We start from the raw sequence: 27202 nt of genomic DNA on the forward strand, positions 1-27202 counted from the left end.
AAAGGCAAAGGAACAATGAAAATTACCTACATGTAACTACACTAAGCATGAGCCAGAAGTAACTCTGAAGGGTAAAGGCAGAGAAGCTCGGATTTAAGAATTTTAAAGCAATGCAGTTGCTGTTCTGTGGTCAAACATTACAAACATAGATAAAGTGTTCCTTCAAGCTGGGCACTCCTGGCTCACACCTGTACTACTCCGGAGACTGAAATCTGATGATTGTGGTTCAAAGCCAGCCTGGCCAGGAAAGTGCATAATACTCCAAATAACTGCCAAAGAAATAGCAAGAAGTGGAGCTGTGGCTCAAGAAGTAGAGCACTAGCCTAGAGCATCAGTATACAATGAAACTAGAAAAGGGCTTAAGTTTGTAATCGGTACAATCTGAAAACTAGTCTTGGGGCCCTACCCTAATCTAATCTCATCATTCATGATGAGATGTTGTCACTTCAACATAAAAGGCAGTGGTTTGTGGTCAGTGGTGCTCCAGGTATTTCGTCAGACACTTGGCTGTAGAAGTTCAAGGTTACTTAATAGATGGCAGAGCACTAACTTATCCATTCACACAAACTACTCAGTAACAACAAATTAAACATTATAATCAGCTGCTGTGAAGGAATGAGAATCAAGCAGGAAGCTGGATAAGGCTCATCCTAGATATGCTGAACCATCCTGATCTAACCAATATTTGTCTCTCAGCATTAACTAACTGTGGGAACCCTAGAGCTCTGTGAGGGTTTTAGGAGATTTGACAGTGTGCTTGAAGTATGAATGGTATCAGGGGAATATCCTGGTTGGTTATCCTATCTCTAAAGGCACAGGCTTATGCGAGTTTGACCTTTTTCATTAATTCCTGTCAAAAGACAGAGTTCCAGAATATACAATTTTTAGTGAGTAAATTCCTAGATCCCTTGCTGAAACTGTTTAAGTACTTTCTGATTCCCCTGGAATGTGTCTTTTTGTCTATTTTCCTGGAACTCCCTTAAGTTTGCCCTGGGCTAATTTGAACCTATAATAGCAGAGGTTTGGGGGAAAGAACAGTAGCTTAACCATATCTGTCAGTAAAACTTATTCCTCATCCCACGGTGGTAATTGTAATATTAATTATTTAATAAACAATATTCTGAGATATCACTGCATGGGCACCTCTTTATCTGTCACCCCAGAATCTGCTAGGTCTGAACTAGCAATTATCTATTCATTTTTCTACCTTCCATGAAGCCCTCCTCCCTAGAGTGCCTTACATCTTCCTCTTGCTTTGTGAACTCTCCTTCTGTTCCTTGCCTTACCAGGCTAGTCCTTCCCCAGACAAAGAATATTTCCAGTAAGACTCAGATCAATTGGCATCTGGTGTTACTGAGTATATATTCAAGAATTTACAATGCTTCTGGACATTTGTTCCTCTAGTGGTATGTTTAAAAATTCACAGATACAAGTGAATTCCCCTAACAATTCTCCTCTCTCACTGAAGCCTTAAGCAACTAGCTCATGAAATTCCTCCCTCCCTCAGCCTTGCCTTTTTCAACTATCTTGGAAAGCCTAGCACCAATCTGTCCAATCCTTACTCTCTCCTGCTCAGCAACAAATGGCCTGACACAGCTTGATCTTTTACTTCGTACTGCCATGGTTCAGCCTCAGGTCTCCCCTCATTGGAAACTCTCAACTTCAATTGGAAACTCAAAGACAATGTTTCTATATATTTGTCTACATGTCACTCAATAACTCTTAACAGTTATCTTCAACTTCAGGGAGTTGCTCCAGCCTTCTATTCCTAATTGCCTTCCTTGTCTTCATTGCATTAACTAGCTGGTGTGTACTGGGGCTCTATCATTTGTCTATCTTAATCATTTGACTCTTATTTCTCTATTATCTGGCTTCGAGGAGGGGATCTAAACAATAATCTATCTCCTTCCTGATCGGGTCTCTAGCTCCACCAGCCAGGGTTGGATGACCTTCTATATATACATCCACAAGACTGTTTTTTACAATTATCCTTCTACTTTACAATATCACATTATTCCTTAGTCTACCTGGTTCCCCAAAAGTATGATTTGGCTTTTTTTTTTTTTTTTGTCGGTCGTGGGGCTTGAACTCTGGGCCTGGGCACTGTCCCTCAGCTCTTCAGCTCAAGGTGAGCGCTCTACCACTTGAGCTACAGGGCCTCTTCCGGTTTTCTGGTGGTTTATTGGAGATAGGAGTCTCACGGTCTCTCCTACCCAGGCTGGCTTTGAACCGCGATCCTCAGATCTCAGCCTCCTGAGTAGCTAGGATTACAGGCGTGAGCCACCAGCGCCCGGCCTGATTTGGCTTTTTGCTGTCATATCAACATGGTCCAACACAAGACTTGGTGTATGAACACTATTTTTAATTAAGACCAATAGCCACTGTGAGCTTTAGAAGTTATATAAAAATACTGGAGAAGAAAATCCAATTCTCATTAATAACTGCTACCAGCAAAATAAAATGCCTAGTGTAGTCACAAAAAGTAAAAACAGATACAGCAAGACACTGACTTATATAGAATTTCAAAAGCAGGCTGACAAAATATGACCTTAATATAAACATGGGCTATAAATTCACAAACAAAATTTTGAGAAAAAACCCATTTATAGGGAAAATGGGAAAAATCATTTTAAAATGATATTTTTTTCTTTGGTTCAAAAACAATTGAGTTTAGTCAGGCTCAGGTGGTTCACACCTAGAATCCTAACAACTCAGGAGGCTGAGATGATCACAGTTCAAAGCCAACCAAGGCAGGCAAAACTGTGAGACTTATTCTCAAATTAACCAGCAAAAACCTGGAAGTGGAGCTGTGGCTTAAATGGTAGAACACCAGCTAAGTAGCCAGACCAAGTACTAGCATACACGAAAAATAATGAACAAAAACATTTTTTTTGGTCGGTCATAGGCGCTGAGCTCTGGGCCTAGGCGCTGTCCCTCAGCTCTTCAGCTCAAGTCTAGTACTCTTTAGCCACAGTGCCACTTCTGACTTTTTTCTGCTTATATGGTACTGAGGAATAGAACCCAGGGTTTCATGCAAGTGAGGCAAGCACTTTACCACTGAGCCAACTTCCCAGCCCAATTTTTAACTGAGTTTACAAGGCTAGAATTCATTTAAATAAGAATTTATGGTAAAATTTTAATTAATGGAACGAAGAGAACTAAAGAGAGATAAAATATTTGACCTAATCTCCACTTAAGTCCAGAAGACAAAGTAAGTTAGAATCAATTGTCCCTCTTAAGTCTAACAAAGAACATTTATATTTCAGACTAAACAAATATTTGATAATAACAACAAAACTCCAGAAGAAACTATCTAAGAATAAAGCACTAGCTTTCCTAGTTTAGGTTCATAGACAAATGAGCTTCCTAAATGTGAAAGCTGCATACCACCCTCCATTAGAACAGAAAGAAAGGAGTAAAAAGAAGTCAATATTGTTTCTCAGCACAGAAACATTTTACCTGCATGAGTTTGGTGTCATGTCCAGTATAAACAACAATGCCAAAGACCCACTGAGTATTTCTAAGTTGTGTACCTCTTAATAAGATCTGGTCAGGCCCAAGGGCAACAGGGCTGAAAATAAAAAACAACATTTATATTTAATGACAGTCGAACATATATTAACTTCTCCTGAAGCATAAACTCATAATAAATGTTTCCTACAGTCAAATTTAAGCAATATTCTTTATCCATTCATCAGAATGGAAAACAAAATAAGATTTTGATAGTGTTTTGTTTTTGTTTTGTTTGATGCCAGTACTGGGGCTTGAACTCAGAATCTGGGTGCTTTCTCTGAGCTTTATTTGCTCAGGGCTAACCCTATACCAATTGAGCCACCCCTCCACTTTTGGATTTTTGGAAAATAATTGGAGATAAAGTCCACAGACTTTCCTGCCCAAGCTGGCTTTGAACCATGTTCCTCAGGATCTCTGCCTCTTGAGTAGCTAGGATTACAGGCATTATCTACTAGCATCCAGCTCTAGTTTATTTTATATAAATGTTAGAGAAAATTATTTCCTATTTCCCTGTTAATACTCAGAAAAGAAACTGCTAAGAAAAAGAAAACTTGAAACATTCATTTCTGAAACTAAATTTATATTATAGACTTCTATAAGAAGAAAAACAAAAGGGATGGGAAGGGGAAACAAAGGAGGAGGCTACAATGCTTGATAAGAAATGTACCCATTATCTTGCCCATGTAATTGTAACCCCTCTGTACAGTATTTTCACAATAAAAAAAAGAAAAACAAGATGCAATAAACCTTTTCTATCAAATTTGTCAAGAATGGCTTAATGATTAATCACTTGAGTGAATTTTAGTAATTTGAGACTTCTAGTTAGAAATTTGAAATGTAGAATGATTGTATATGAAGGCTGGGAATGTGGCTTAGTGGTAGAGCACTTGCCTGGCATGCATGAAACCCTGGGTTTAATTCCTCAGTACCACATACACAGAAAGAGCCAGAAGTGGCTCTGTGACTCAAGTGGTAGAGAGCTAGACTTGAGCACAGATAGGCTCAAGGACACAGCCCAGGGTCTCAATTCAAGCCCCAGTATTGGCAAAAAAAAAAAAAAAAAAAAAAGAATGGTTGGATATGAGAAATGAAAGCCAAGCCAGGCACCAGTGGCTCACACCTGTAATCCTACAGCTACTCAGGAGGCTGAGTTTTAAGGATCAAAGTTAGCCCCAGCAGGAAAGTCCAGGAGACTTTTTTCAAATTAACCACCAAAAATCTGAAAGTGGCGAGGTGGCTCAAGTGGCAGAGCACCACCCTTGAGCAAAAACAGCTCAAGGATAGTATCCAGGCTCTGAGTTCAAGCCCCAGGATTGGGAGGAAGGAAAGAGAGAGGAAGAGAAGGAGGAAAGGAGGGAGCAGAGAGACAGAGTTACCTTTTCCCATCCAAGTGCAAGGTCCCAGTGAAGTCATAGAGGTGGCGATTGGGCCCTTCACATTCTATAGTTCCAGCTAGTTTCATCAGCACTTCTCGAGTCTGCATGTCAGCAGTGTGACTCAAACCCTAAAATGTTAAACCAACAGAGAAAAATAAACGCACTCTCCCATATTTAAAGGGCAATATCCTTCTCCAATATTCCATCAGTTATAAGGCACAATGAGCTATCTATAATACAATAATTTGGCAAATTAAATCCAGCTGCTTTTGATAAACTGCACAACAATGAGGTGCAAAAATATCAAAGATTTTAATTTGGCAAAGATGATGGTCCCATCCTTGTGCTGAGAATAACTATGCTTAAGTAATAATTAACACATCTTATAGAAGGCATGAACTATTAGCTGGCCTCTAACTGTGGTCATAAAGGTAGAATAAGGAATCCCACTAATACTGTTATTCTATTTATGGGAATCTTTTAAATGTTTTGTTCCAAACATACATAAAAATATAATTTTATAGCAAACCTCATTAACTCTTTTATTTTTTTTCCTTAAAATTTTCTTTTTTTTTATTGTGAAAATACCATACAGAGGGGTTACAATTACATGGGCAAGATAATGAGTACATTTCTTATCAAGCATTGTAGTCTCCTCCTTTGTTTCCCCTTCCCATCCCTTCCCATCCTTCCCCCGACCCCCCCACCTAATCCTCCTCCCCCCCCCCCATCAAAGTTGTAAAGTTCGTTTTTCCACATAACGACTTGTACATCTCATTGTTGCAATGGATCCACCTGTACCCCTATTTAAACGATTTGTTTTTTCCCTTCCCCTCCACAAATTATACCAACCTCAAATACAGTGAAAGCAGGGGTTATACCATGGGGGAGGTACATACAAAGCAACAAAGAAATAATCTTATAAATGTGTTAGAAACAATCACCTGAATCATTAACTCTTTTAGAGAGGATGATTCTGAGGTTCAAACTCAGGTTCTCATACTTGCTAGGCAGGAGCTCTAACACTTGAACCATGTTCCCAGCCCTTTTTGTTTTAATTATTCTTCAAGTGAGGTCTTATGATTCTGCCAGGGCCATCCTAAGACCATGATCTTCCTACATATGCCTCTTGCCTAGCTAGGATGACAGATGCATACACACCCAATTTATTGATTGAGATGGGGTCTCATTAATCTTTGCCCAGGCTAGCCTGGAGCCATAATCCTCCCACAATCTTCACCCCATGAATAGCTAGGATTACAGGTATGAGCTACCATGCCTGGCCAATCTAAAGAAATATATGTAAACAAAATTACTGAATTCAAGTTTATGTAACAGAAAAGAGTTGAATGTTAATTTTTTTTTTTTTTTTATTTTTTGGCAGTATGTAGGTTTGAACTCCAGATCTCATGCTTGCTTGCTTGCTTGTTTGGCTGGCCTTCTACCAATTCAGCCACACCTCCAGCTGAATATTTTTGGGAATAGAGTCTCATGGACTTTCCTGCCAGGGCTGGCTTGGAACAATGATCCTCAGATTCCAGCCTTCTGAGTAGCTAGGATTGTGGGCATGAACCACTAACACTCAGTTTAAAATGCTTAAAATTCTTATACCTTACAGACTACTATTCTTCATATTAGAATAAAATGTACTATAAAGTAAGACAAGTATGAAATTACATTTTGGGGCCATTTTAAAACTGCAAGAAGATAGAGGTTTTGTTTTTTAAAATCTTTAAAAAACTTAAATTTTATCACAGGCTATTATGTATAGAATATAACTCAGTTTTGGAAAAGTAACTGAACCAGAGAATTAGAGTTGAAATTGAAACATTTTCAAATTAAAATTCATGCTTATTTTATACAGAAGACAATGTTAAACATAAGGAATCTGTTTTATGTAATAAGTAACACTGTTAAAAACAAGTTACTTAGCTTTATGGAGGTTTTACTCTATGCCTTGACAACTTGGAGTATCATGATGCTATAAATAGCAGTCTCAGAACACAATAGCAGGGCTTAAACTGAGGGCCTAGGCACTGTCCCTGGGCTTTTTTTGCTCAAGGCTAGTGCTCTACCACTCAAGCCACAGCTCCTCTTTTACTTTCTTGGAAGTTAATTGGAGACAAGAGTCTCACAGACTTTCCCAGCTGAGGTGGCTTCAAACTGTGATCTTCAGATCTCAGCCTCCTGAAAACTAGGATTACAAGCATGAGTCACTGGCACCTGGCCTGAAGTTATTTTTAAATAAATAGAAAACCTGTATTTTTAAGCTAAAAATATTTGTGTATGACTAATTGTGTATACATATGTATGTATGTATGTATGTATGTGTGTATACATATATGAACATGTATATGTGTGAGCTGTTGTCTCCCACCTGTGATCCTAGCTACTCAGGAGCTGAGAGATGAGAATCACAGTTCCAAGCTAGCTCAGACAGGAAAGCCCATCAGATTCTTATCTCCAATAATCTACTCAGAAAAGGCCAGAAGTGGCACTGTGGGCTCAGAGTGGTAGAGAACTAGCCTTGAGCCAAAGAAGTTCTGGTCCAGTACCTAGGCCCTGAGTTCAAGCCCCAAAAACAGCACAAATTTTTTTAAAGTTATTTGAGGCAAGGAAATAGTGTATGTAATATACAATACTGTATATAATATATATTATATAGTATATTATACACAATACATACAAGATTCTACAATTGGAATCTTATTTCCAACAAACTTTAGGATTGAGGCTTTGTCTATTCCCTGTGTCTGCTCTAGACACTGGCTGGTACATAAGGGGCCATATTTGCAATTTCAGCCTCTATAAAACCATAAATCATAAAGGTGACTTTACCTGACGTATTTTAAGGTTGGTTTCCCCATCTAGATTAGCTGTTTCAACATAGCACATTGCCTGAGGTTCACTAAGAAGAGGAACAAAGAAAAAAGGCCAATTTGAGTAATATCCTTTCTACAAATTCACAGCTCATAAAATCTCTATGTATAGAAACTGATAGGCAATTCAAATATATTGTCATAAACCATCACTTTAGAAGTCATAATTGATGAGAAAGGAAGATGCACACTCTTCTTCAGTGCCCAACACTAATCCAACATTGCATATCCAAATAATCTACTTTCATGGGCCCACTTAATGGCCATTTGGTCTCAAGCAGATAGAAATGACTTCAAGTGGATGAGACAGAGATGGATGGGTTGACTGAGACCAGTGATGCACCAACAAAGATCCAGCCAGTGCAGGGGTGGGAGGAATTCTCAAAGGCTGAGGCTGGATCTCCATTAGACAGAAAGACCTGCCCAAGGCACACCCACCACAAACTAGTGTTATGAAGAAAATTACAGCCAACACAGTTGAAAGATCACTATACATGCTTGGCAAGTCTTAGTGTTCCCAAAATTTGTTGCAATGTCAAAAGATAATTCTTAAATCAAAACATCTAATTTGGGGGAGAGGGGTGTATGCTGGTACCAGAAGTTGAACCCAGGGCCTGGGCATTGTCCTATAGCTTTTCCACTCAAGGCCGGTGTTCTATTACTTGAGTCACACCTCCAATTCCAGCTTTTTGCTAATTAATTGGATATAAGAGTCTCATGGACTTTCCTGCCCAGGTTGGCTTTGAACCATGATCCTCATATCTTAGCCTCTTGCATAGCTAGGATTATAGGTGTGAGATGCCTGGCTAAAATATCTAATCTCTTTGATTATTCTGTCCTTAAAATTAGATGTTTTAGCCAGTACCAAACAGTTAAAGAGAAAACACAACCATAATTGGTGCTATATCCCTATTTCTGGTTTAGATGGTATAGCTGTAGTGAAGAGAATGAATTCTGAGACCCATTCAATGCATTAAAATCACCTAGTAACTCATGACCTTAGCAAGTCATTTAATCTCTTGGAGCCCTTGTTTTCTCATGTATGAACAAAGACTATCGTGGGTTACTAGAACGATATGGTATAATGTATTCTACAGACTGTCCAACACAAATACACATTCAGAAACACTGAACATCCTGAAAATCTGATTCAGCTCAGATAAACATCCCCTATCAAATCCACATGATCTGAGAGTCACAGCCAAGACCCATAGACCAAACTATAAAGTAATTTATATTTGCATATGTCTAAGTTTCCTCATTACCAGTAAGTGGGTCAATCATAAATCCCACCTGTGTGTATGATGTTTTTCACCCCTCCATAGGCTTTGGTTCCTATTTGTGTGTGCGCTGGTCCTGGGGTTTGAACTCAGGGCTTGAATACTATGACTGAACAAGGCTAGCACTCTACTACTTGCACCACAGCTCCATTTCCAGCTTAACTGGAAATAATAGTTGCCTAGACTTTCCTGCACAGGCTTCACAGGCTGGCTTCAAACAGGGATCCTTTAATCTTAGCCTCATGAATAGCTAGGATTACAGGCATGAGCCACTGATGATACCTTTTTCTAGGAGAGAAGATGACACTAAAACTTAGGACAAATACAGGAGAATAAAAACTAAACATCCTCTGTAGGTCATGTCAGTGCTGTTTATAAGCAGCACTGACTTGTGCCAGATAGACTGCTGGCTAGATCCATCACGTACTATGCTGAATCACAGATAAACTTCAGCCTGGAGGCTAGTGGACCTTCCCTGCCCTCGACTGTGTTGATGTCCCCATCATTGATGAGAAATCTCCCAGAATAGCAAGGAAACTAAATGAGTCAGTACCTATAGGAAGAGTTAATCCTAGCTACTCAGAATGCTGAGATCTGAGGATCAAGATTGGAAGCCAGCCTGGACAGAGAAATCTGTGAGACTTTTTGTCTCTAATTAATCACCAAAAAGTCAGAAGTGGAGCTGACTCAAGTGGTCCAACACTAGCCTTGAGCACAGAAAAGGCTTGGGGACAGCACCCAGGTCCTGACTTAAAGCCCCAAAACAAGCACAACATAGAAAAAAAGAAGAAAGAAGAAAGGAGAAAGAGAAGGAGGAGGAAGAGGAGGAGGAGGAGGAGAAGAAGGAGGAGTAGTTCAGATTAAGTCTAAAAGAAAGAAAGAGAGAAAGAAAAGTAAGAGTCAAGGCAAGACAAGGCAATTGACAAAAGTACAGGTTAATTTTCTCTTACCCAAAATGTGTGGCATCAAAATATTTTAGATTGTTCACTGCTTTCAATTTCAAAAGATTAGCATTAGACAGCTCAACATCCCTAACTGAATCAGAAATCCAGAAGGTTCCAAAATCTGCAACTATCATTAATTAGGAATGCTCAACTTAACAGCTAGAACAAGTAAGGGGAAAAGATGGTAATTCATGGGTTTGAAAGGGGGCAATAAAAAGTCACTCAGGATTTCTGTGGTTGTCACTTAATAGGTTCTTAACACTTATTTCAAGAACTGTGCCCACTAGCACACCTGACCTGGAGGAGAACAGGACCATGTCAGCTGGAAGATACTGGCCATTAAGGACCTTCACGATGTCTCCCACTGCCACCTAGAGACCAGGGGACAGGGACAGAGAGGTAAGAAAGAAAAGAAAGCACAAATGTGATAAAGGCAGTTAAATATGTGAAGGAAAAATTGTGTACACCACAAATCTTTGCCTCCACAATTATAAAAGGAAAAGACTTCAATACACACTACTAACTTATAAGGGGCAGACACCCTCTGAATCCACAGGTTCTACATCCACAGATTCAACCAACTGTGGATTTATCATATTTGGGGGGAAGACCCTACAGAATATGGGCAGACTTTTCAAAGCCACCCTGACAGAAAAGTCATGCTATTCTTATCTGCAATTAACCAGCCAAAAGCTGAAAGTGCAATTGTGGCTCAAGTGGTAGAGCACTAGCCTTGACTGTAAAGCCAAGTACCAGCACAAAATAAATAAATTACTGGCTACTAGATCATATCCACTAGCAAGTTTCCAGTTTACTTTTTTGTTGAGGGCTAGACAATTTGCCTAGTATATGTGAAGCCTAGTTTCTATCACCAGCACCACAACCTACACCACACAAAAACAAAAGAACACTAAGGCAGGTTCCTGAAGGTGCCTTATTAGTAGTATGAATTCTGTGAACTGCTTGCCAAAATATGTGAGAAGGTTTTAGGGTTTTTTTGTTTGTTTTGTTTTGATTTGGGTCTGGTACCGGTCTGGGACTCAGCTTTTTCCACTCAAAACTAGCACTCTACTACTTAAGCCAGAGTTCCATTTCCAGCTTTTGGGTTTTTAATCAAAGATAAATCTCACAGACTTCCTGCCTGGGCTGGTTTTGAACCATGATCCTCAGATCTCAGCCTCCTGAGTAGCTAGGATTACAGACATGAGCCACCAGGCTCCCAGCTAGGGAACCTTTAAGTAATGAGTTTACTATAAAGAAAAAAAATAAGTACAAATCAACTTGTAGAACCATTGTGCATTTGATGTTAGGGCACCAATCCAAAGCAAAAGTTAGTATCCAATTTAAAGGCAGTAAGTTAAGCATATTCCATAATAAAGACAATACTATATAACTACTTTAACAACCATCCCTACAAAAATGAGGGATAATTATACAAGTTGAAAGTGTTTTGAAAAGGGGTTACACTGTCCAAAAAGAAATGTACTCTTTACTTGACTTATATAACTGTAACCCTTCTGTGTATCACCTTTATGACAACAATTTAAAAAGGAAAAAAGTAAGTGATATATAAAATAAAAAAATCCTATATGTACACAGAAAAAAACAGAAGTAATTAATTTTAAAAAGCTAGAAAGTAGGGGAATAGGGGAAATTATTACTTTCATACTCAAATACTTCAAAATAAAGAAGCATTTGTAATCTCAATAGCCAAGTACTACTTTGTTTGGGACTCTGAAGATGGCTTTCTATTTGATGTCTGTAACACATGAGTGTCCCTTGTGTGACACCATCTGACAGAAACAGTACAATGGTAAAGAAATCTTTTTGTGTGTGTGTGATGCCCTTCTGGGGCTTGAAGTCCAGCCTGGGCACTGTCCCTGAGGGGGTATTTTTCATTTGTTTTGTTTTTTTCTCAAGACTCTACCACTTGAGCTACAGCTCTATTTCTGGGTTTGTTTTTGTTTTTGTTTTTAATTTTTTATTGTGAAAATATCATACAGAGGGGTTACAATTACATGGGCAAGGTAATGAGTACATTTCTTATCAAGCATTGTTGCCTCCGCCTTTATTTCCCCTTTCCATCCCTTCCCATCTCCCCACCACCACCACCCCCAAGCCAAAGTTGTAAAGTTCGTTTATCAACGTAACAACTTGTACATCTCATTGTTGCAATGGGTCCACCTGTATCCCTATTCAAATGGTTTGTTTTTGCCCTTCCCCTCCATAAATTATACCAACATCAAATACAATGAAAGCAGGAGTTATATCATTGGGGGAGGGACATACAAAGCAACAAAGAAATCAGCTTGTAAATATATTAGAAACAATCGAAAGAAAGAAAAAACATTTGAATACTTACCTTGGGATTCATTTCACCTAACATCAACTTATCTGACCTTTTCTGCTTGTCTTAGACATATACTAGTTGTTTTTTGGTTTTGGTTTTGGGGTTTTTGGTAGTTTGCTAAAGATAAGAGTCTCCTGAGCTTTCCTGAACAGACCAGCTTTGAACTGGTATCCTCAGATCTCCACATCCTGGCATGAGCCACCAGTGCCTGGCTAAATCTTTTATAAGTGTTTAAACTCACTCTTTCCTCATAGGGTCCTTTTAGTTTCTAAACTGTGAAACAGCTAATGGATCCTCTCAAAGTGGATCAGAGACACTGAAATCTGCCCTAGAGCTGCCTCCTCATCAGCCAGAGCTCAGGGGCTCTTCTCTTCCTTCTCCAATATTCCCACTCCACTCTGTACCACTTAAGAGTTATGGAGCTCTGGGTGGCTCTCCTGGACACCCTGTTGCGAACAACATCAGCTGAGGAATGTCTGAACTGGAAGCTCTGGATTTAGTGCCCCTCCCAGACACCTGCCCAGGCACCTGCTTCACCCCTTTGCATGGCTCAGCGGGCATTCTGCTTTATGATGAACTGTTTGTCCCTTTCACCATACCAGTTGCAGTAGCCTCTCCTATGCACCTTTTAGAAACACATATTCTAAGACCTACCCAGACTGACTAAATCAGAAAATCTGGCCAGCTGCAGGGCCCTTATCTACTACTTGGGCAGCTGCCATAAATCCTAACCAGCCATGATAAAGTCCTGGGCCCACACATCCACACCAAGGTCCCTACCTCCTAGCACCTCAAGCTCCCCCCTCCCTCAGCCCACTCCCTTCCCCCTGCCCACACCCACATTATATGTAGTCATCTCAGACAAAGACAGGCACCACTTCTCCCTGTGAGAAATGGCCTTATCAATGCCTTTGCTGGCAATAAACCTTTCTTTCTTTGTTCTACATGACTGTGTGTCTGTGTGGTTTCTCTGGGTTGGAGCTTACATTCTCCACAACTAGGCAGAAAAACCTTCCTTGGTACAATTGTAAAGAGCAGAAGCTATTGGCCATGTTCTGTTACCCCCGACTTTGAGACCAAAACAAAGGAGTACCCTTAAACCTCTGTATTTTAGTAAAAATCTTTTCACCCAAAATAATGAAAATAGACAAAGATAGGATGCATGGGTAAATATGGTCATATTATTCAATGTACAAATCTGAAAATGGAATCAAGGTAACATGAGAGGATATGTGGAATTGGGATGGATGGAGGAATAACAACAAAAGGGGCCACACTAATCGGGACTCTGTGTACTCATAAACTGACATGTGGAGTTGAAACACCTTTGTACTTAAAGGTGACTGTGAGTGTGACTGTGTGTGTGTGTGTGTTTAGGGGCTTGAACTCAAAGCCTGGGCTGTCACTGAGCTTTTGTGCTCAAGGCTGATGCTCTACCACTTAAGCCACAGCTCTTCTTGCAGTTTTTTTTGGAAGTTGGCTGGAGATAAAGAGTCTCACAGACTTTCCTGCCTGGGCTGGCTTTGAATCACAATCCTCGGATCTCAACCTCCTGAGCACTAGAATCACAAATATGAGCATGAAAAAAATAGCAATGAGGATATCAAAAGTTACAAATTACAACTTTAACACTTGAATTTGGGTGAAGAGAAAAACAGAAGACCAGAAAAAAAACAATGTTTCTCATGTTGGGTTAGAAGAGAGAAAATACTTTGAGAATTCAAACTACCCATTAGAAGAAATGAAGTTCACTATGTGAACTACCACCCTGGGTATATTCTCAAAGAGACAGATAGGAGGAAACATTCATATATAAAATAGAGACATATATAAAATAGAGAGAGCTTTAATAAAAGACATATATAAAATAGAAATAGCTTTAATAAAAAAAACCACTACAATATCCTCAGCACCAGGGATTCACTGTAAGTTCTAAAACAATGCTTTCTGATATCATGTTTAAAAAATAGTTTTTACCTCTTTCCATACAATGGTGTGCCACATACCATTTCTTAGCACTGTAAAAGAAGAATAATAAAACACAATGAAGTAGTTAGTGCTGATAGTAATTAAAATAAAGTTTTCCAAAACTCTAAACAATTCCTTATATACTTGCATTTATTATCTCTAATATATTATACCCTTACAGAGAAAGGTATAAAATCACCATCCACAAAAAATGGAACTCCAATCTACCTCTTCAATATATACACCTAAATGTTTTTGTGTACATGTAAGTAAAGTTTGATTCTACTCAATACAGAACAGGAAAAAAGCCTGATGTTACACAACTGCAACAACTGTAGCAAGAGATCTGATGTGCTGAACATATGTGGCTCATGCTTATAATCCTACCTACTCAGGAGGCTGAGATCTGAAGATTGAGGTTTGATTCCAGCTCAGGCAGAAAAGTCCATGATATTCTTATCTCCAACTAGCCAGTAAAAACGTATACATGGAAGTGAGACTCAAGTGGTAGAGCACCAGCCTTGAGCAGAAAAAGCCAAGCAAAAACTCTAGGCCCAGTACCAGAACAAAATAGACAATGACAGACAGACATATAGATAGACAGATAGATCTGACATAAAACAATGAAAAAAAAATAGGAAAAGAGAAGCAGGGAAGAATAACCCAAGGATAAGAACGTTTGAATACTTGGACCTTTTGGGTACATAACAACTATCCAAGTTCTTGCTGAGTGATGGTGACTCACTCATGTAATCTTACCTTCTTAGGATGGTAAGATTACCCAGCCCAGGAAGGTAAGCCTGTAAGATTCTTATTTCCAATTAACCACTAAAAAGACAGAAGTGGAGCTGCAGCTAAAGTTGTAGAGTGCTAGTCTTGAGCAAAAAAGCTCAGGGACATCGTCCAGGCCCTAAGTTCAAATCCTAGTCATATACACACATACACACACACACACACACACACACACACACACACACACACACACACACACACACACACACACACACACATGCTGTGCAATTCTTTTTTTGGGGGGGGGGGGTTTTCAGTCGTGGGGCCTGAACTCTGGGCCTGGGCGCTGTCCCTCAGCTCTTTAGCTCAAGGCTAGCGCTCTACCACTTGAGCCACAGCACCACTTCCAGCTTTTTTCTTTTTGCTTATGTGGTGCTGAGAAATTGAACCCAGGGCCTCATGCATGCAAGGCAAGCGCTCTACCACTGAGCCACCTTCCCAGCCCCAGCTGTCCAATTCTTAAAAATTAACAACTTTTTCTAAAATTTGAAATCCTATTTAGATCTATTCAGATCCTGTTTAAACTATCAAGACTAAGTGTTGTTTGTTATTATTTCTTTGAAGTGTTTTGTAGGTGATTTTCTTTTTTGTTTGTTTGTTTTTTTTGGTCTGGTTGTGGGGCCTGAACTCTGGGCCTGGGCACTGTCCTCAGCTCTTCAGCTCAAGGCTAGTGCTCTACCACTTGAGCCACAGCGCCACTTCCAGCTTTTTGCTTTTTGCTTATGTGGTGCTGAGGAATAGAACCCAGGGCCTCTGGCATGCAAGGCATGAGCTCTACCACTAAGCCACCTTCCCAGCCCCTTGTAGGTGATTTTCTTAATTTGTATCCATACCATTAACTGCTTATTGTGAATCCCTTAAATACAGTTCTTAATCTTAAGAGTAGAACAAAATGATATCTTACCTATTGTTTTCTTCTTATTAACTGCATTGTCTGCCTTATGTCGTTTCTGTTACAGAAAGAAAAACAGTCATAAATTCAAAAATTCCAAGTGAATAACTGAAATGACAAAGAATAAGACTGGAGAAAAAAACCTGGAGGCCAAGAAACTACAATGCTAATGTTGTACAATACAGCTTCATGGTTTATGATCTACGATCTTTGACAACATTTAAACAGACCCACTGTGGTGATGTGATTATATTTTAGTTCCTTATATTTTTATTTTTATTTTTTTTTTTTTGGGTCCGGTTGTGGGGCCTGAACTCTGGGCCTGGGCGCTGTCCCTCAGCTCTTCAGCTCAAGGCTAGAGCTCTACCACTTGAGTCACAGCTCCACTTCCGGCTTTTTTCATTTTGCTTATGTGGTGCTGAGGAATCGAACCCAGGGCCTCAGGCATGCAAGGCAAGCGCTCTACCACTGAGCCATCTTCCCAGCCCGAAAGCCCTCACCTTTTTTTTTTTTTTGCTGGTCATGGGCATTAACTCTGGGCCTGGGCACTGTCCCTCAGCTCTTCAGCTCAAGGCTAGCGCTCTACCACTGGAGTCACAGCGCCACTTCCGGCTTTTTCTGTTTATGTGGTGCTGAGGAATCGAACCCAGGGCCTCATGCTTGCAAGGCATGCACTCTACCGCTGAGCCACCTTCCCAGCCCAAGTTCCTTATATTTTTATTATCTTTAAATAGTTGTACAAAGGAGCTGCCATTTAACAAAGCAGTTTATATATGCATCTTGATCAGTCACCTCTTTCAGCATTCATTCTCACCCATCCCTCCTAACCTTAATTTGTAGGATATGCACAATTATTTTACTGCATTCTCCCCTTTACTGCTTTCTTCTCTTCATTTATCTATGTTTTAGTTCTAATAATTAACAATGACTGTAAAGTATAAAATGCCTTACTTCTCATTTATTTATAAACAGACTAAAAGGATGGTTTGATATAATGAAGCAATCACAATCAATTTTAATTTTCAGTTTACATTAATTTACTACTTATCCACCATTTGTGTGTGAGAAAGCTAGTGTGTATAGATGGGCAAGCAAAGAAGAAGGGACCAGAGAAAAAGAAAGAATGAGAGAAAGGAAGGGAAAAGGAGACAAAATAGGGACATTGTTTTAGCCAATGAATTTGGAGATACCCCAGGGGAAATGCCAAGTGACAAATCCGAGTGTGTGTATGTGTGTGTGTGTGCATGTGCGCGCGCTCGCATGCCAGTCCTGAGCTTGAACTCAGGGCCTGAGTGCTATACCTACTCTCAGCTAGCCACAGCCCCACTTTGGGCTTTTTTTAAAAGTAGTTTAGTGGAGATAAAAGTCTCACAGACTTTCCCTGCCCTAGCTGGCTTTGAACAATGCTACCCAGATCTCAGCCACCTGAGTAGCTAGTGAGCCACCAGCACCCAGCTTATGAGATAAACTCCTATAAATTTACTTTAGGGATAGCAAAGGCAATGCTATTTTCCTAGACAGCACATTTGCTACCCAAATTAACAAGCTTTAACGTAGGATTTAAGAAACAATAGTAATACCTCTCAAAGAGAAGGGTTCCAGAGATCCAACAATTGAAAACAAAATTAGAACTACTTCAGATCACTGTATTCAAGATATTCTGAGTTCCCTTCTTTAAAAAATACCATCCCTCATCTAGAGGCTACTGAAGCTATTTTCTGTCTTAGGCATGTTGTCCAAAGAAATGTATATATGTAATAAGTTCTATACCATGAAATATATTTAATTACCCAAAAGCAAAAACTTACAAAATCTTCTACAATCTCTTTGATGCCTGCAATTGTTAGGATAATAATCAATGGCACCAGGGTGGTGTATCTTCCTGTGGGAGACACATCTGGAATTTGCTGGAAGAGACAAGAGGAAGTCTGTTACTCAGGACTCACTTGTTTGCAATGATTTTCCATTTCTGTTGCACAAAAATGATTGCCTTGTTTTTAAACCTATCTAAACTTCAGCCATGAGTTTGGAATAGAAAAAGGTTCAGACATACAACCCCTTGAGAACCAGTGTTTCCATACCTCTTTTAGAAATTGTAATTTTCCTTGAGGCAATACCAAAACACATCTGTTTTATACAAAGAGCATGTTTTGTTCACACAGCAAGCAATGGTTGTTTTTTTCTTTATTATTATTATCAAGTAGGCTTGTACAAAGGGGTTTCAAGTCAAGATGTCAATTTATGAGTTCGATGCATGTTGATCAATGCCACCCCTTTCATCATTCTTCCATTCCTCCCAACTCCACCCATCCCCCCTTCAAGTTAACTGGTTCCATTTTCACATATGTACATTGAATATTATGACTACACTTGGCCACTCTGCCTCTCCCTATTCATATATCCTAACAATCTCTCCCTCCCCCTACCCAGACAAAACGTGTTTCAGCTTGCTGGTATTCATTCTGTTAAGACAGGTTGCACATTAGCAAAGATTTGATGGGGATGGGCAAAACAATATGTAAATATTATAACACTTTTCCAATTTAGGAATCTATTAGGAAACTCTCATTTTGTATGATTGAGATGGCAAATTTTAAGTAACTTTTTGACATTACCTGTAATAAGGCAATGAAGAGGAAGAAGGCATTAGCAGCTCTTCTAATCTGCTCATACAAGAATCGAGGTAGAAATGTCAACACGCTGTACTTGGCCGTACTGTCAGTGTAAAGAAAAATACTACTGTGAGTTACAGAGGTAAGCCCTAAAAAACAATAGCAAAGCAAAGTTTCTAAAACTTGACAAATTGTTTTCTTGTTTGGTTGGTTGGTTGGTTTTGGTTTTTTGCAAAGGTTCTAGGGCTTGAACTCAGTGCCTCATGCTTATGCCTTTTTGCCCAAGGCTGGCACTCAAAAACTTGAGCCACACCTCCACTTCTGGCTTTTTGCTAGTTAATTAGAGATCAGTCTCATGTATTTTCCTGCCACAGCTGGATTTAAACCTCAATCTTCAGATCTGAATCTCCTGAGTAGCTAGGATTACAGGTATGAGCCTGGTGTTTAAAATAAAGTTTTAAATTCAGAACAAGGAAAACTGTTTTGTAGTCTCATTAATAGAGCTACATTTTTTAATTTTTTAATTTTATTTTATTGTAAAGATTCTGTACAGAGGGGTTACAGTTACATGAGTAAGGTAATGAGTACATTTCTTGTCAAGCATTGTTACCCCCTCCTTTGTTGTCTCCCACTATCCCTTCCCTCCCCTACCTCCTTCACTCCTCCAGCCCAAAGTTGTAAAGTTCACTTCCCATATAGTGTCTTGTGAGTATCATTGTTACAATGGGTCATCCTGTGTCCTTGTTTCAGCATTTTTTTATTCCCCTTCCCCTCCCCAAATTAGATAAATGTATATATAAGATGCAGGGTACCAAAATCAAGTACAGTGACAACAGGGGATATACCATAGGGGGAAAAACATACAAAGGAAACAAAAATCACATAGTACATTAAAAACAACAACAACAAAGACCTCTTGTATCCATATATTGGGTTTCATTTTGCTTAGCATCATCTTTTTTTTTGGGGGGGGGGTCCGGTCGTGGGGCCTGAACTCTGGGCCTAAGCGCTGTCCCTCAGCTTTTCAGCTCAAGCCTAGCGCTCTACCACTTGAGCCACAACGCCACTTCCAGCTTTTTGCTTTTTGCTTATGTGGTGCTGAGGAATCGAACCCAGGGCCTCAGGCATGCAAGGCAAATGCTCTACCACTGAGCCACCTTCCCAGCCCCTTAGCATCATCTTATATGGCCATATGTACATAGCTTTTGAGCTTTTCTGCACATCAGATAAAATTATCCTAGACATATACTAATTATTGCAAATGAGGGAAACCATGGCCCTATATTTCTTTGGATCTGCTTACTTCACTTAATATGATTTTTTCCATTTCCTAACAAATGAGGTGGTGTCATTCTTTCTGATGGAAGCCTATAATTCTATTGTATTTATATACCACATTTTCTTGATCCATTCATCTACTGAGGGGCATCTGGGTTGGTTCCATATCTTAGCTATGGTGAATAATGTTGCAATAAACATAGTTGTACTGGTAGCTTTAGTATGGCCTTGTTTGTGATCATTTGAATAAAAGCCCAGAAGTGGGATTGCTGGGTCGTAGGGGAGTAGAGCTGTATTTTTTAAAGGGCACACCTTGTCAAGGGAGCTTCCAATGTCATCTCTCTATGAAAAATTTGATATATGTGTTCGGTTTTCACATAGTATAAGCAGGAATATTTACCACCGTCCCCTCCCCCACATACTACAACCTATGTATATACACATAACAAGTCCTATGGGATATGCACTGCTGAGAGTGGCTCACACCTGTAGTCCTAGCTACTCAGGAGGCTAAGATCGTGATTCAAAGCCAGCCCAGGCAGGAAAATATATAGGACTCTTATTTCAAAAAAATTACCAAAAATCTGGAAGTGGAACTGTGGTAGAACACAAGCTTTGAGCAAAAGAAGCTCAAAAGACAGTGCCCAGACTCTGAATTCAAGCTCCAGGACCAACATAAGTATACATGCATACATACATGCATGCATGCATGTATGCATACTTACATATATACATACATAGATATGTATATATAAATTGATGACCCTGTTGCTAGTGGCTCATGCCTATATCCTAACTACTCAGGACACTAAGATCTGAGGATTATAGTTCAAAGCCAGCCTGGGCAGGAAAAGTCCATGAGACTCTTATCTCTAACTAAGCAGCAAAAAGCCAAAAGTAGAGATATAGCTAAAATCCTAGAAGGTCAACCTTGCATGAAAAAGCTAAAGGGCAAAGTCCAAGCCCTGATTCTCAAGCCTCAGTACTAGCAATAAATAAATACATGCATATTTATGTATATAAATACATACATATATATAAATATATATACATATACATAAAAGAAAACATTTATACACATGTTTATACATAAATACATATGTATGTATACGTGTATAAATGTTTTCTTTTCATTATTTCCTAACAATCAGTAAAACAATTCTTTCCATAGCATTTACAATGTATTAGGCATTATAAGCCAACTAGAGATGATTTAAAGTGTACAGAATATTCACAGGTCAGGTTCTGTGCAAATCCTACACTATTTTCTTTTTTTTAATTTTTTTTTGGGGGGGGTCCGGTCATGGGGCCTGAAATCTAGGCCTGGGTGCTGTCCCTCAGCTCTTCAACTCAAGGCTAGCACTCTACCACTTGAGCCACAGCGCCACTTCCAGCTTTTTTCTTTTTGCTTATGTGGTACTGAGGAATCGAACCCAGGGCCTTAGGAATGCAAGGCAAGCGCTCTACTACTGAGCCACCTTCCCAGCCCTACACTATTTTCATATAAGGGAACTCATCTTTCTAAATATGAGTATCCAAGAGGTCCTAGAACAAATCTGCCATGGATACTGAAGGATAACTATTTGTATTTCTCTATCCATAGATCAGATTATGGGAACATAAAGAATGTATATGATCCTCGCACATAGCACACAGCAGTCAATAAATAACTAAATAAATCAAAGACAAAAACTGAGAACCTAGTGGGTAAAATAAACTAGCCTATATGATTGCTAGCTTACTCTCCGAAAGCATTACTTTGAGGCTGTTCTTTTTCTTTTTTTTTCATTGGTGTAATAAAATTTTATTTTTCCAAATGTACAGCTGATTGCATCTGTTCATGCATCTTCACCAGCAGCGGGGGGCATCTCCACCTTTAGTATTTCTAGTGTAAATTACTTGAGCTCTGTGCTATGAGACTAACGTGATAAGTCCTTTACTAAGCAGCTCCTGAAGGGCTGTCCTGGCCAGAGAGCCATGAATCTTCAGCCTCTCAGAAACCACAGCAGAGGTTACAAGTTTATAGTTTGGAACTTCCGTACAGAGTTTGTCGTAAGTGGCTTTGTCAAACAGGATGAGGTTGTTGAGCTTATCCCTAACTTTGCCTTTGGACCACTTCTTCTTCTTGGCCTTTTGCCCCCAGACTTGTTTACTGGGTCCTTGTCTTTCTTGGCCGACTTCCCAGCATCTTTCTTCTTCTTGTCGTCCTTGGGCAGCATCGCAAGGCCTGGAGAGTAGGAGAGACCGCTGTGGCTTCATCAAGATGTCAGACAGAAAAGCAGTCTGTTCTTTATCTGTGTGTGTGTCCACACGCACCCAGGACTGGGGCTCGAACTCAGGGCCTCAGGGCCTCATGCTCTCACTGTGGTTTTTTCATGCAAGGCTGAGCCACAGCTCCACTTCCAGATTTTTGCTGGTTAATTAGAGATAAGAGTCTCAGGACTTTCCTGCCTGACTGGGATCCTTAGATCTCAGTATCCTTAGTAGCTAGGATTACAGGTGTGAGCCACCATGCTTATTGTTAACTAAAATATATTCTAGCAAGATATCTAGGGGATTCCTGAGCTAAGGGCTCAGGACATATATCAGAGTTATTATGTACTGCTATAAGACATAACAGAAACTAGTTCTGGGAAGACAAAATAAAACCAAAGTGGACCACTCAAAAGTTTTTGAAATATGGTGGAACACATCAGAAGATATGGGGGAAAAAAAAACGTTCAAAGTAGCTGCCTTGGGTAGAAGAAGACCAAGATGGGAGAGAAAAGACTGGAGATCCCTGATTCTCATGCTAAGCTCTTCCAACTATTTGAACTTTTAACCACCTACATGTGTCATCTTAAGAATAGTTTTATATTGTAAATAAAAAGTAAGTCATATCCAGATATAGCTACCTAGAAACAGCTGTTGTTTTAGCTAATTATAGGCATGATTCTCTTAGGACAGCTGTTTACTAGAAGATAAAATTAGGTTAAGGACTCAATTTGTTCTGCTCCCACAAAAAGGTCTAGTAACCATTGTTATCTGATTTTACTCCCCACAACCAGTTCCTCTTGCCAGCAACACCTGAGACTACATTGGGTAAGAGGAGACTCTAATCTGCCCTAACATTATACATCTAACATTAGTATCACACCCTAGATACACAATTTTGATAAATTCCCTTGGGATCTTCCTTTGAGATGAGCAATCCATCTTTCAGCATAAGAGTCTCTGACCTATAACTAACACACTCTCTCTCTCTCTCTCTTTCTCTCTCTCTCTCTTTCTCTCTCTCTCACACATACACACACATACACACACACACACACACACACACACACACACAGGGAAATGGAGATCATTCCTCTTTAAATGGAAATCATTTTATTATGAAAAATACTAACCTTTAATAAGTTATCAAACTCTGCCAAAGTCCTAGAAAATTTGTGTCTTTGTTTTTCCCAGCAACCCACATCTTTCCTTTCTGAGTCAATAGCCCAAAAGGTCATCTCCTCTAACAAGTATTTCTCTACTCGTGACTACACAGATCGCCCATCCATCCATCCACTTTATCACAGAGTGATGTGTATATGTGAGAGAGATACAGACAGACAGGCAAGCATACAGACAGGCAGGCAGGCAGGCAGGCAGGCAGACAGACAGACAGACAGACAGACTGACTGACTGACTGACTGACTGACTGACTGACTGACTGACTGACTGACTGACTGACAGAAACATAAATTCTCTTAACCCCCTCTAGGTGCCTTACACACTGATAGCTCCTGGCACACCCTGAACAACAGCACAGTGCCCTCTGCTGGCAGGACCCTACAGTGACGCTTTCTGCAGCGTTCAAGAGCACCAGAGCAACTCCCATAGCCAAAGTAAGTTCCAGTCCTTCAGCCATCACTAGTAACAAGTCCTCAAAAAAGCAAAATTGAAGAGTCTGAATGCTGCTTCTTTGTCTTATATAGCCACCAGGAGACCATTTCAAGTAAAGACATAATGTGTAATCAATGATTCCCCCAATAAATTCTAAAAAGTTAATTTCCATCTCTTTAATTCACTATCACGTAAATATTCATATTCAGATTTTGTGGGGCCTGGAAGGAACTGTGTACAATACACATGAAATTTGGGGGCCTTACTATAAGAAAATTCGACCAAAAAAGTTGAACATAAAACAGAATTTAAAAATTACAATATGACATACATTCGTGTAAGCTGAAAATACATCACCATACTCAGAAAATATTTTTAATCAGATACTTTGTAAAAATTGTCTCCCACATTTTAAATTCTATTTGCTTAAATAACTTCTTCCATGATAATTTCATAATCAGTTTTAGGAAAAAAATAAATTCATTCTGTCTTCTGGCTAGGGTTCAGTTAATTTTCATTAATTTTCTGGTGAAGTTTCTACATGTATATACAAATTATCAATAAAAATATTCTATGTCACTATGTTGAAAATGAACAACTTGTGTACACATGGCCCTCTGTAGAAGTCCCTGCCCAGCACCTGCAACCCAGATAATTGGCACACTTGGGGGCCGTGGAGGGCCCCTAGGCTCTGAAGTCATTGCCTTTTCTTCTGAGGTCACCTCCTCATCCACCCCAGTCACACTTCCTTTAGACCATGAGAGATTCCCAGGCTCTACATCACTTCCACATCCACTGTGGCCACACCTCCTCCTCCCTGTCCCCCAATATAATCTATCTCCATCATTAGTTCCTCATTCTGCACACCAACATCTCCTGCTGGCCGGCAACCAGCCATCCTTTGAATTACAGGTGCCTAGCTCAATTGGTACAGCAAGGAGGGCTCTGTTTTAGAGTATTGTCACTAAACAAAAAAAAATACATTTTTTTCTGAAACAAACAATGTCCAAACTGTGGCCTTCTGGCTTTCTAAATAAGAGATGAGCTGCAAGTGTCTGTCCTCCGCCCAGAATGAAGTGAGACTGTTTTTTATTTTGCTTTGGTTAGGAAAGGATGAAGTATGTTTGGGAATCACACACACACACACACACACACACACACACACACACACACACACACACACACACACACACACACACACACACACACACACACACACACACACACACTTATAGCATCCATACAATGGATGGCCTAAAATCAGGAGAAAAGAATAATGTGGGCTCCCTCAAAATGAGCCTCTCTGGGCTAGATAATAACAGACATTCAGCAATAAGAATGAAACAGCTCTGGACATCATCACAATGTATTGTCTAGGATAAATATAAATCGGAGTCTCAGCAAATCTCCAAACAATTGTCCATTATATTAAGCAGTCATCAAGTATTTTTTCGATGTAGTTTGCACAGGCTAATGAGAGAGAGAAAGACCTGGTAAGGGAGAGGTAAATGCTGTTTCTAATCCCAGCTCCTGCTTACAGGAGCCACTTGTCCTTTCAGTGCCTCTGTTCCTGCATTCAGAATGTAAGAGGTGCTTAAAAGCTGCTTTTGCTGAAAGGCACCAATGACTTACTTGGGACTATGAATTGCCTAAAAATAGAAGAAAAGTTTGGCACCTCTGCCTCCAATTTGTACTTTTTTGCTCTAAAGCCATTCTCTCTTCAGTCACTTTACAATCATCTTGGGTTCAGGAAGGACGGACTATAGAGCTGATCTAAAACATCTTTATGACAAACTATCCCAAAGAAACAACAGAGCCTCCTCAGGAAGAATAAGTACAACTAAATTAAGGTAATTTTTAAACGAATTTAATAAGAAGTGAAGGCATTTATGTCCAGGTTGTATTTTAAGAAGCCTGAATTTAATGTAAAATTGTATGTGTGGACATATTTCTAAGGTACATACACCATTTGACAAACATGATTTTATAATTCCAACTTTATGACATACTGGACATTACAGTTTTAACAAAAACTGAAGGAAACAATTCTTATATAAGGAAATAAGTTAAGGACATTTATATTATTTGGGGGGGGGAAATTGGATGAAAAAGGAAAAAGTATATGTTAATATGCAGAGAGAGAGAGGGAGATTGAGTCAGAGAGATTGAGAGAGACACGAAGGGGATAGATGCTAATATCTATTAGTAATAATGAGGAAATAGTTGTTGCGCACTTCCCTTAAAAAGAAATCCTGAATATCCAACCTAATAAGAGTTCTATCATCTGCAAACTTGAGAGCAAGAGGCAAGATAAGGGATATCATACTCTCATGATCCAATTATTTTAAAACCAGGATACACACTACTCTGGGGAAAGTGACAGATATTACCCTACAGTCATAAGGAGATGAACCAGAATATTAATTTCCTTAATGAGCCATGTGCCAGTGACTAGTCAGCTAGACAGGAGGCTGAGATCTGATTTTCACAGTTCAAAGCCAACCCTAGCAAAAAATCTGTGAGACTCCTGTCTCCAATTTACCTCCAAAAAGCCAGAAGTGAAGCTATGGCTCAAATGGCAGAGTGATAGCCTTGAGCAAAAATTCTTAGGGACAACACACAGGCCCAGGACCAGCATACATACATACAAGAAAGAAAGGAAAGAGAGAGACAGAAATAAAAAGAAGAGAGAAACAGAAAGAGAGAGAAAGAAAAAGAGTGAAAAGAGGGAAGGAGAGAGAGAAAGAGAAAGGGAAGGAAGGAAGGAAGGAAGGAAGGAAGGAAGGAAGGAAGGAAGGAAGGAAGGAAGGAAGGAAGGAAGGAAGGAAGGGAGGGAGGGAGGGAGGGAGGGAGGGAGGGAGGGAGGGAGGGAGGGAGGGAGGGAGGAGGGAGGGAGGGGAAAAAGACCAATCTCCACATATTCAAAATTCTGAGAATACACACAGAAAAGTCCGTAGATTGAGATAGTAGCTTCAGCTGGTCTACTGACCAGAGCAAGGACTTCAGAAGTGATGCAAACAGTAGCCATAGGTAGCCTTTCCCCTCACATAAAATAGTAACTCAACCTGAGTGTCAGACCTTTTGATGCCATCTAGGAGCAGATTCCTTTCTTCTAACCATTAAAGAATTAAAAAGCAGGAAGGTGTTTAAGGTAAACAGAGTAAGATTATTTGAAAGTGAAAGGAAAGCCATGGAAGAAAGTAGAGAAACTCCATCTCCAAAGAGGTCTAAAGAGGAGTCCAATGGAGTCCTCTAGAGGGTGGATTTATACTAAGATGCTCCCCCTATAGCTCCTCCCCTGGGCCTTTTGCTGATTGCTTCATGGCAAGCCACACCCCCTGGCTCTTTTTATTGGTTAAGCAGACACCCAGGGTTTTATGGAAAGAAGTATTTGAGCAGGAGCCCAAGGCACTATGGGAATAAGAAAGGTTATGAAAGGCCACATGGTAGG

At 39.8% G+C, this 27202-nt stretch overlaps 1 protein-coding gene and 1 pseudogene across 1 annotated transcript in view; both read right to left on the bottom strand.

Moving 5' to 3' along the window:
- The window catches only part of Atp8a2 (ATPase phospholipid transporting 8A2), a 466480-nt gene that overhangs the window by 369045 nt on the left and 70233 nt on the right, over positions 1-27202 (bottom strand). The window contains exons 3-10 of the mRNA XM_070003097.1: positions 18610-18709; positions 17803-17901; positions 16007-16052; positions 14320-14360; positions 10290-10363; positions 7728-7797; positions 4890-5017; positions 3460-3571 (exon numbers count right to left, since the gene is read on the bottom strand). Of these exons, the coding sequence (XP_069859198.1) occupies positions 3460-3571; positions 4890-5017; positions 7728-7797; positions 10290-10363; positions 14320-14360; positions 16007-16052; positions 17803-17901; positions 18610-18709 (670 nt within the window). The remainder of the gene's footprint in view (positions 1-3459; positions 3572-4889; positions 5018-7727; positions 7798-10289; positions 10364-14319; positions 14361-16006; positions 16053-17802; positions 17902-18609; positions 18710-27202) is intronic.
- On the bottom strand, positions 21723-22103 carry LOC138813562 (small ribosomal subunit protein eS25 pseudogene; annotated as a pseudogene).

This window comes from Dipodomys merriami, unplaced genomic scaffold (genome assembly GCF_024711535.1).
Source record: "Dipodomys merriami isolate MVZ:Mamm:240054 unplaced genomic scaffold, mDipMer1.0.p SCAF_6, whole genome shotgun sequence".
NCBI lineage: Eukaryota > Metazoa > Chordata > Mammalia > Rodentia > Heteromyidae > Dipodomys > Dipodomys merriami.